The 11523-nt window shown below is 46.4% G+C and overlaps 1 protein-coding gene across 1 annotated transcript; it reads right to left on the bottom strand.

The window, feature by feature from the left end:
- Window positions 1–2040: 2040 nt before the first annotated feature.
- LOC120106721 (kiwellin-1-like) lies at window positions 2041–2860 on the bottom strand. Its single transcript, XM_039119763.3, has one exon. The coding sequence runs from the start codon at window positions 2721–2723 to the stop codon at window positions 2154–2156; it is 570 nt and encodes a 189-aa protein (XP_038975691.1). The 5' UTR covers window positions 2724–2860; the 3' UTR covers window positions 2041–2153.
- Between the last annotated feature and the right edge of the window lie 8663 nt (window positions 2861–11523).

Below are 11523 nucleotides of genomic sequence, written 5' to 3'. Positions count from 1 at the left end.
GATCGGGGGACTCAGCACCCCAACGCGTAGGTTGTGATTCGGACCGTGTTGAGTCAGTCTACAATTTCTGTAAGAATCCTTGTACGCCAATCCTACATGATATACATATTTTTGCACTATATATGTTTGATATGCTATGATCCAGACAAAGCAAAATAGTTTTATATTTAATTATATTTTGATCGTGTTGGCTTGTGGTTGGTAGTGTGATGGATGCTTGTATGTGTATAACTTATACCTGCATAATTGAATTTATGGATGTGGTGGTATGGACTAACACCGGTCGGTTTTGGTGTAACGGTAGCGCTTGATCCTGACAATTGGTATCAGAGCCAGAGGTCTCGAGTTCGAAACCCAGGCATCGCGTTGGGGGGGGAATGTTGGACATACTCGGCCGCTGTGCGGGCCATACCCGCGGGGTCCCTGAGCAGCACAGGGAGGGTCACTGTCAGCATGTCCTGCCGCCTGCCAACGGCGATGGCCTGGTTAGTAGGTGGGTCATACCGAGGGTCCCTGAACCCATGGCGAGGCCAGGTCAGAGTCCGGGGTTGGGCGAGGCCTTGGTCGGAGTCGACTCGTGGCGCTGTCTTTGGTGGGGTTTAAGGAAATAGAGTTGCGCCTTCACTAATACCGGTCGGTTTGGAATGGATGTGTGGATGTGAAATTGATTAAATGAACATTGACTTTGGGCCGTCTCGTTATTATGGGTTTGCCCGTCACAGGCTCTAAGTGTGACAATGTTTGCCCGTCACAGGCTCTAAGTGTGACACTATTGGTTTGCCCTGTCACGGGCTGGAAACGTGACCGGGATTTGGCCCAAAGTCGGAAAGATAATTGATCCGGATCAAGTTAATATAGAATGGAAAGAAAAAGCATTGAAAACATTAATGAAGATTTATGAGCTATCGTATGCTATATCATTCTTGCGTGGTTGGACTTTCATTGATATTGGACGTACATACTTATATTGATTATTTGAGTCTTTTGATAGCCGGTTTATGATTTCATGAAATGTGCATCGATTTGTCGTGGCTTTCAAATTTATATTATTATTGTGTTGGTATGGATGTGTAGGGATTCTTACTGGGCTGTAAAGCTCACCCCCTTTTCTTCTTTTTCTTTACCAGAGTTGCAGGTTGCATAGTTTTGGATGGGATGGGCGCAGAGTGCGAGCACCAGAGTCATTAGTTAGTTAGTTGTTTATCCTTCTTTGATGTCGATGAACATTTGAAGAGCTCGTAATTGAACTAATTTGTTTATTTGGACATGTCGGATTTGTCTATTTGAATTTCTAAATTAGTTGTGGATTTATTGGAATTCTTGTTAATCATAGGCCTTGCATGATCTTTAGGGCACTGCTCTAGGGCTCATGTAGCCGGTCGCGTACCGGACCCGGGTGCTGGGTTCGGGGCGTGACAGGTTAAACCTTCCATTTCATAAAAAATATGAGCTTGCCCTGGTAAAAGGACAGAACAATTAATTCGTATTTTTAAAGAATTTCTTGACATTCCCATCATTCATTTGTTTCCTTTGTAGTACGGCCACATCTTCCTTCTCCAATCAAATACAAGACCCAGGATCCTCATCGTTACAAAAGCGCACCGCCAAGCATCCGTGCTCCAAATACGGAGCCTCCTATCCTTTTTAAACCAAAAAACGGAGCAATTCTCTCAGCCCACACCGCGCGCTTAAAGTTATTGGCGTGTGAAAACTTGTACAAACATAAATTTAGTCACACATTGATTGTACACTGAGTAAATTTTGAATATTTATGTATGACCAAAAAACTCAGATAATACCTTCCGGATAGTATTTTTAGATGAGATGCTGAATTGTTATAAATGATATTAGAGCGGATATGATGTATGGCCTATGTGGACTAAAAGACATTGCAGTACAAATTTGTGGAGATTGACCATAGATAGATCGTATTGCTTGTGATTAAATTTTAAATGAATTTTGGTTCTAGGTTGTTATATGGTGTCCCCACTGGTTTGAGATAAAACTAGAGGATAACATTAGTACATAACATGCGAGCAGAGAACTTCATATTGATATTGATTTATTTAACATAGGGCAAACAAAGCTAGACAGCGACTTTGGAATTTATTATAGTTGCATAACATGGGCTTCTAATACGAGATCATCTCTCATCATGCATCGGACCAAGTAATCTGATAGTCCCCAATCTGCGAATCAGGGATCCCGAGATCCGTCCACACTGCCCTTGATGCATCCACTATATTGTTATGACATGGTGGCTGGAAAGCGTGCTCGTCGTCGCAACCATGTACAGAATCACACTCATCAACAACTTTAGCCAGAACAGAGTTACCATTTGCGTTGATCCTGATGTTGTTGCCGCATCGGCTACCCTGATTGTACCATCCAGTTGAGAGGGCCACAACCCTCTCATTGTCGCTGTGGGATTGACCGTCGCACTCCGAAGGTCCACCACCGTCCCCACCTTCTTCGAAGCTGTTGATGGTCATCCTTGCACTGGTGGCTCCGGTCACCGGCGGCGAGCAAAGGTACTGATCGTACATCTTTCCATCCTCACAACACTCGGAGTCGTTCTCGGTGTTGCAGTTGCCAGACTTGCCTACAAGTTGGCCACTAGGACTGCATGCTTCTGCAAGGGAGGTGAAGTGAAAGCAGCTGCCATGACCAGAACTTGCTAGCAGCAGTGCTAGAAGAAAAGATGGTATATAGCTCATCACCATCTCTCAACTAAAACGCACAATGGTCTACTATGGTTCTCCCACAATGAGAGAAGTGGATGATGTCCTCAAGGATGTGTGGTGGTTGCTTATATAGATAAAATGCCAGAAGACTAGTGGAACAACTTGAGGCCTAGTAACTTCTCAGTTTTCTGGTACTTACCTGCGTGAAAGAAAGCTATACGGGTAGAAGTCATGACGCGTCCGTGAGCCAAAAGCGACCAAACCCAGGTCACGGTGGCTAAAAGGCAAGTCATCGCACCATTGACGTTGCCGTTCTAATGCTTCTAGCAGTAAGTCTGAACCAAATTTTCTTCGTCGTGATTCCCCTTCGTCAAAACTCGCGTTCCCCTTCGGTACTTTCATGCGTGATTTCCGCATCCCAACCTAAACAGACTGGTGCCGACTTCAAAGGCTAGGCACAAGGTTTTTCGGAAAGTCTTGGAGGACTATTGCCGTGCCTCGGGTCAGAAGGCGAATCTTTAGAAGTCGACCATTGTGTTCACTACAAAAAAAGGAAGAACTCGCGACGCTTTTTTATGTCTCTACCGACGCTTATAAGCGTCGGCGAATTCCCAGCCCACGCTTCACAAAGCGTGGGTCAAACGTCGGGCAGGTGGGCGTGGGTACGGTTTTTGCCGACGCTAAGGGAAAATGTCGGCAAAAACAGGACTTTCCCGACGCTAATGAAAGCGTCGGGAAAATACTCAACGCCGACGCTTATAAGCGTCGGCGTTAGCAACCTGTTTTTAAAAAAAAAATTAAAAAAGAAAGAGGGGAACCTGTTCTTGCCCCAGGAGGGGTGGAAATGTGGATTCTACAACCAGAGTAGCCATGGCATCCATGACGTGGGGTGGAAATGTGGAATGCAATGGCCGGCCTCCTTTAGCCGGCTCTCCAGAAGGGCGACCGTTCTCTGGTGCCGGACGGTTCCGTCGGAGATGAGCACGACCTGGTCGAGGACCTCTTCTTTCCCTGGAGCACGGCCATCGACTTGAGCAAGGCGACGATGTGGAGAGCCGAGGCAGAGTCCAGCCCCGACGTCGGCTCGTCGAGCAGGAGCACGGCCGGGTTGTGCACCAAGTCGACGCCGACGGACACCTCGATGGAGCCGTGTGGTGGCTGGGCTGGTTCAGACGGCGATCCGAGGAGCCCTCGAGTGCCCCTGCTTCGAAGCCCAGGCGGCGGCGGATTAAAAGAAATTAGGGGAGAATGGGTGGGGTCTCCGGTGTGGGATTAAAAGAAGAACGATGGTGGGGTGGGCGGATGGTGGGGTGGGCGGATGGAGCGGCAGAAAAAGGAGGGATCGGGGGAGCGGCTGGGTGAAGAAGGAGGGACCTCCGACGATGCTTTAAAGCGTCGTCGTCTCTAAGATCGGGGGTGCGGCTGGGTGAAGGAGGAAAGGCCAAGAGTTGGGCCCCTTTTGGCCTCCGACGACGCTTTAAAGCGTCGTCGTATCTTTTGGCCTTCGACGACGCTTTAAAGCGTCGTCGTCTCTAAATTTCACCCGACGCTAACAGAAAGCGTCGTCGAGTTTCGACCCCGCTTGAAATTCGCCGACGCTTTTTGATAGCGTCGGCGGGAAAGAGTCGGGAAAAGTCTAATTTTTTGTAGTGGTTTAGCCCGAAGACCGAAGTGCAGGTACGACAGGAGATCAGGAGATTACTTGGGATGAGGGAGCAGGATAGACCGTGGAGTTATCTGGAAGTCCCTATCACTGAGAGGAGGTTGCGGGTCTCAGACTGCTAGGACTTGGTGCACTGGGTGCAGCAGAGGCTGGAGGGTTGGAGGGCGGCCTCACTCTCCATGATGAGCAGGGTGATATTGGTTAGATCTGTGCTTTGCTCCATGCCAATCTACATGATGTCCAACACCATGGTTTTCAAGACGGTGTTGAGAACGATTAAGAGGCTTGCCCGGAGTTTCATTTGGGGGACACAAGGTGGTGGCCGGGGGTGCATCTGGTGGATTGAGAGTCCGTCTGCCGACCGACTAGGGAGGGGGGGCTGGGGGTCCAATCCCTGCTAACCAGAAGGGAGGAGCTGATTGCTCGGCATGCTGTCAGGGTTATCTTGGAGCCCTCGTGCTTTTAGAGTCAGACGATGGTCGCGCGGTACAGCTATGTTGGGGGCGATGTGACCTCACCCGGGGGCTGGAGAGCATCACTGATTTGGCGAGAGATTTGCAGATACGCCCTCAGTCCTGTCGAATGTAGATGGCTGATTGGTGACGGTCAGAGGGTTGATTTGGTGGTGGATGCTTGGGTGGATGAGCTCCCATTGAGGTGCTGGCCAACCCTACTCAATGTCGAGGCAGAGGAGGGGCTGCGGGTGAGTGATCTTCTTCTTCCCGAAAAGGGAGGGTGGGATACTGATCGAATCGGATGATTGTTCAGTAAGCCACTTGCTGAGCGGATTTGGGCGATCCCAGTTCTGGTGCAACCCTACCCTGATGTTAGAGTGTGGAGCACGTCCTGCACATCTACAATCAGGGTGGCCGATGTCTGCGACGTCGTCCAGGGTGGTGGGCAGTTGGCGGTGGACTTCAGCTGGATATGGCAAGTCGAGCTGCACCCCAGGGTGGCCTTATTTCTTTAGAAAGTCGCCTGGGATCGGTTACCGACGAGACTCCTGCAGTCTGAGAAGGGCATAAGTATCCCCCCCAGTGCCCGGAGTGTCAAACCATTGAGTTGCTAGACTACGTTATCTTCCAATGCCACTGGGCTAGGAGGGTCTGGGGGAGAGCGGGCTTCCCCACGGAGATGTGGCGTCACGCAGCATCCTTTCTGCAGGTTCTTGGACATCTGGTTGGGGCCTCGCAAGGGAGGTCGGAGGTGGTGCGGACGATCTATACCGCCTACCAGATCTGGCTTGCAAGAAACGCATGGACTTTCGCAGGAGTGGTGCCCCTCTACAGTGGTGGTGGTGGAGAGGGCATGACTGCTGGCAATTGAGGCCTTCCTAGCTGCACATTCGGATAAATCTTTGATGGCTCAGGACACCTGGGGCTCTACCTTTGCTCGTAGAGCGCCCTGTATGGTGACTTTCACCTGGGAGCCCCCATCCTCGAGTTTTCTCATGATCAACTTCGATTGCTGCATCCTAAGGAGGGCGCGAGAGGAGGTGCAGGCTTTGTGATCAGATGCCCAGATTCCAGGGCGATTGCAGCTGGGGGTTGCCAGCAGTTTGATACCTCGATGCCGGAGGCGGAGCTGCGAGCGACCTGGTCGATCGGGACTGTGTCATGTGCGGCGTAGCATGCGGACGAGGGAGGTCCTCCTGGAGGGGGATTTGCAATGACCATCGGATGGATCCAGCAGGCCTCGGGGGGGTTGGCGACTACCCCCCGCTGCTGAGGGATATCAAGGCCATGGCCAATGATGGGATGACTATCCAGGCGCAGCATGTCTTTCGAGACGCCAATGGGGTGGCCGATTGGGTGGCGTCCTTTGTCGCCAACCACTCTGGAGACCGCCTTGGGGTGGGTGAGGCAGAGCTGCCAAGTGCTCTTCGGAATGTACTACTTTTTGATTTTCTTGGTTTTATCCGTACACATTTTGTATCATATTATCGTTTTCCGCAAAAAAAATGGCTGGCTAGTGGCGAGGGGGAAAACTCGGATATTTACGCCACCAAGCTTGCATGGGCTAGACCTAGATGCATACATAAGCGTGACATCAATATTGGACTAGTCAAAAAGATGTAGGTCGAAAAAAGGATTGAGAATAGCGCAGATTAAGATACCATGATTTTCAAGGACTGTCGCCACTATCACACTGTTCGAAGGAGATGGAAATGGATAGAGGTGTAGTATCACTACAATAAAAATAAGTTTTTTCGGTGCTTTTTAAAGCCTATACCGACGCTTATAAGTATCGGTAATTTTTCTGCTGACACTTTTTAAAGTATCGCAAAAGTTTCAGCTATGTAAGGATGGAAAATTTTTTTGCCAACACTTCTAAAAAGCATCGCTAAAGGGTCGATTTCTAGCAATACTTAAAAACGTCTCTAAAAGCCGAGCTCAACTTTTTATAACGACGCTTTAAAGCGTCATTATAATTATTTTTAAAAAAAGTTTTTTTTTTTTGAAATGTATAACTATTTTCTCCTGGATAGTTTTGCAAAGAAATTATCTGAAGAATTGCTAAATATTTACCCATTTGTACATATCATCAACGATCATGCAGGGAGGCAAAGCAGGGAGTGAAGCATTGAACACATAAATTGTAGGATACAATAAGAAGAAGGCAAAGTAGGGAGTGAAGCATGCGATAATTTATAAAGATCGAGACCCAACCAACAAGTATAGATCCATACTGATTTCCAGCACTGCCAAATTACAATAGCAGTCAGAGAAAGGAGAAAAAATTTATAACTATTTTTTGCATGAATTATCTAAGAGAGTCTCACCCACCAGGAGTTATCTTCTATTTAATTAAGATAAATAAAAAAAACACTGTGATGTTTAACACTGGGACATGTAGCTTCTAAGCATTCCATAAAGAGGGAGGGTTTGTTTAACACAATAGAGAAAGAGAGGGGAGGATTAACAAAGTGCTCAGGCAGCTTCCTTCTTCATATCATAACGACGGTGCTCGGATGCAGGAAGGAAGGCAGCGGGCTCCGAAGCGACGACCGCAGTGTGGGTACCTCCGATAGCTTTCTCACATCGGCGTCGTAGTAAATAATGCCAGAGAAATCCAGCGGCTATAGGTCCTATACATTGATTCCCTATAGCTTCCTGCCAACACCATCAAGAAAAGCACACCCAAAAAAAAAAGAAAGGAGAAGAAACCCTCGAAGTCAGTGACAGAGCGGGAGTGCTGGACGATGGAGCCGATGGAGTTGATCCACTCCTCCTCCTCTTTCTCGGAGTCGGTGATAAAGTTGAAACCCTAGATGATGGAGTGGCCGATGGAGTTGAAACCCTCGGCACCCTTCACGGTGAGGCAGGAAGCCATGGGGATCACTCCCCGCGAGACTGACACTCATCTTGCTGTCGGGGTTTCTGACGACGGAGGTGACGGCGTTGGGCCCGACTGCCGGGGGAGAGACTCCCACGCACCGCCGTGAAGCTCAACTTTTTGTGATACCTATTTGCTGGCCGCCTCAGTTTCATTACTAATGTGATCTGACGTGGGATCACTGAACCATTGATGGACAGTCGCACAAAGTTATCATCATACATAGCAACGGATGAGGTACTAAAACCAAGAGAGACGCTGAGATTTTTGCCAAAGTATACAAATGGTAACCAAGGCATAGTACGTACAGCAATATGTTAAAATCTAATGCAGTCTTGGGATGAGTTAGTACAGGACTGTCAGCATAAGTGGTTGTTAATTAGATCTAGTTAAGTCTAAGTCATTGGATGCCATTATAGAATATTCATTAATTAAATTCAAAGAAGTTTGAAGTCTTAATTAGTGCTTTCCTCGCTTGTTGAATCAACCTCGAATTAGGACATACAACAATGTTCTGATCATAGTCACAAGTTCAGAAGCGAAAAATGTTTACTATTAGAAGTGAAAAATGAAAAAGATGCAACCTTATTGGTATATTTCTAATATTTTCTTTCAAGCTGCCCACGTGCGTCAGGGGTTTAATAAAGCTGCTGACTGAGTTATCTTTTTTGTAGCTCGGCATTTTGAAGAGGTCTTTCGGACGAGTGTGATAGCTGTCCCTCCTCCTCTGTATTATTTTTTTTTTTTTTTGATTTTGCTAGTTGTACTTATGTAAGAGCTATATGAGCCGCTATTATACAAAAAAAAAAGAAAAAAAAAGAAAAAAAAAAGAAAGAAAAGAAAGAAGAAGAAGAAGAAGAAGAATAGAGGTAAGAACAAACATGAATGAGGCGTGTAAGACAATGAACACCTCCAGCGCCAGCAATAGATAGCATCGTTCAATTGATGTCGATAACTTCTTAAATATGTCACCGTCAACCTGCCATCAGTATATCACGTCAGGGGCCCCACGTCTCAGAGAGAACGAAGACGCCCATCGTGCCCGATGTAGCCATCCTTGAGTTATTCTTTGAGCCATCCTTAACACCGCCCCTGGAGTTGAAAGCTGATTTTATGTTTATGGTCCTTAGTTCAGAGGATGTGGAGGAGAATTTTGATTAATGTGGCAATCCAATCGCACGAACCCACATGTGATGCCCCCATGGGCTAGTATTCAATCATAATGCTTAAATTCGGTGAGCTGCTGCTTGCTACTTGTGGATTACACATGGATTATGTTGGCAGGGCGTACAAATTCCCTCCCGTCATTGATAGCTTTGGAATGTTAGTGGTGGCTCCCCTGGATATTTAGCTAGCCGTTGTTGCCATGATCATAATACTGAGTTTGCCCTAGTAAAAAGAAATAACAACTAATGTGTATTTTTAAATTGTCTTCTAACATCTTCGTGCAGGCATGTGTTTAGTTCCACATTGATTATTCGCCGAAAAGATCTTGGATACTTATACAGGCCTGAGAAACCCAAAAAAATACTTTTCAACTAGCATTTTTGGGTGAAGTCCTAGATTGTTACATCTCCATCATTAGTCACTTCCTGCTTTTTTTTTCTTTTTCTTTTTTTTTTTTGGGGGGGGGGGGGGGGGGGGGGGACAATGGAGGTACTTAAGGTTAATAGTATCTCCACTGGCGATTACATATTGATATAATTGACATCACATAGGGCAAACAAAGCTAGAGAGTGACTTTGGAATTTATTATAGGTGTACAATATAGGTTTCTAATGTGAGATGATCATGAGTGAAGTCCTGGGATGTTACATCTCTATCATTGGTCCCTTTTTTTTTTGGGGGGGGGGGGGGGGGGGGGGGGGAATAATGGAGAAGGTTGATAGTAACTCCAATGGCGATTAAATAATGATATAAGTGATATCACATAGTGATGCATTCGCAAAATTGCTCTTCCAAGTGCAGAAGAATCGCAAAAGCAGTAAAACTCGGAAGTCCGAGGTCAAATCCTCAGGAAACGGTATAGGTATTATTAGCATAATTTCATATGTAATTTTCAGTGGATTTTCAGAAATTAAAAGCAGAGAATAATAGGTAATTAAACAAAATTCAAGAATATAGAGAAGGCTAGGGATCCGGAATCCTCCTTGACAATATTACTTTCAATAAATAAACTCGGCGATTCTTGATTAAGGATTAATTTGATAGAATAGTTCTAATCATGGAGTATATAATATGAAAACATGAATTCAACATCCAAGTATTTATCGTGCCAGTTACGTCCACGACAAATCAAACATCGAAACAATCCATGCATCAATATATATAAACCATACAAGATCTATCTAATAAATAAATATGCAAGAATCCAAAACATACCAATGGATATAAATCAATTAGAATAAAAGTTTAGAGTGTACTTGAAGAAAGCAACATGACAAGGGTTCATCCATCATCCTTTGCTAAGAGAGTTAGCCGGCCATTACAAACATCACCTCCTCTTTTGTTTTTTTTTCTTTTTCTTTTCAGAAATAGGGCATACCCTATTTCTTTGTTTCTTTTTTTTTGAATGGCAGCCCCGCTTCCCCTCTCTGTTTTTTTTTTCTTTGAATAAGAGCCCCCTTTCCAGCTGAGAGAGCTCTCTTCATATAGATCCCCAGAGCCCATGGACCAACGATGATTCCCCTGATCGCGCGTGGAGAGGCTGATCACGGGAAGCGGACGCGGAGGGGTGGATCTGGGATCGAAGGGTGCTTCGCGGACGGCTGGGCTTTTGCTGGGACTCGGATGGACGAACGGGATGACTGGGGCTGATCGCGGGTGCGGACGACGCGCGGATGGGTGCAGAAGATTCTTGCGGACGCTGCGACGCTTCATGGGATGCTGGGAATCCTAAACATTGCTCGCAGACGTTGATCGCGGAAGCTTTGAAACAAGGAAAGAGGCAGACGCGGAAACGGAAGATTGCAGGGAATTGGATGCAGGAGAATCACCACGGACGGCTGGATGTTGGGCTCGAGATGCTGGGTGGAAGCTGATAACGGAGGATTGCACGCGAACGGGATGAGATGCGGATCTGGAAGATGCCCGGATGAGGGCTAATCACGGATGCTGGGATCGGTTGATATGCCTGGGAGCTGAACCGTGGACGGCTGGATCGCACGGGATGAGACTAATGCGGAAGAAAGGAGCGTGGACTCGGAAGCGAGCTGATCGCGGACGCGAAAGCTTGGACGCTAAGCTCGGCTGGGAGGAAGGCTGATCGCGGGACAATGCAGACGTGGAACCTAGGACGGTGAAGATGGAAAAAGCTGAGGCTGGCGCTTGGGATGATGCTGATTTGGAATCACAAAGTCAATTGACTGGAGATGGCTGGAAGCTTGGGATGCATCGCGGAATATGGGAAGTCGCTCGGGTGCGCGGAAGAAGAGTCATGGATTCTGTTACGTAGTTGGGAAGATGCATTCTTTTTAGATGAATTTATATAAAATAACGATAAAAATTATAATAAGTGCTAAGGATAAAATATTTAATCATGCAAATGTTAACACCTATTATTTATCATTATTTTGCTAGCATTAGACTAAGTTAATTGGTACTTAGATCGTACTTTTGTGCTCTCATCACATAGGACAAACAAACAACGCAAGAGAGTGACTTCGAAATTTATTATAAAACAATATTGGAGGTACTTAAGGTTGATAGTATCTCCACTCGCGATTACATATTGATATAATTAATATCACATAGGGCAAACAATTTAAAGCCAGAGAGTGACTTTGGAATTTATTATAGGTGCACAGCATAGGTTTCCAATGCAAGATCGTTGCTAATGTA

Source organism: Phoenix dactylifera, chromosome 6 (assembly GCF_051530095.1).
Source record: "Phoenix dactylifera cultivar Ajwa chromosome 6, Ajwa_hap1_PhDact_Kaust_v1.1, whole genome shotgun sequence".
Lineage (NCBI taxonomy): Eukaryota > Viridiplantae > Streptophyta > Magnoliopsida > Arecales > Arecaceae > Phoenix > Phoenix dactylifera.
Note: the sequence above shows the minus strand (reverse complement) of the source record. Positions and strands in the feature narration are given on the sequence as shown.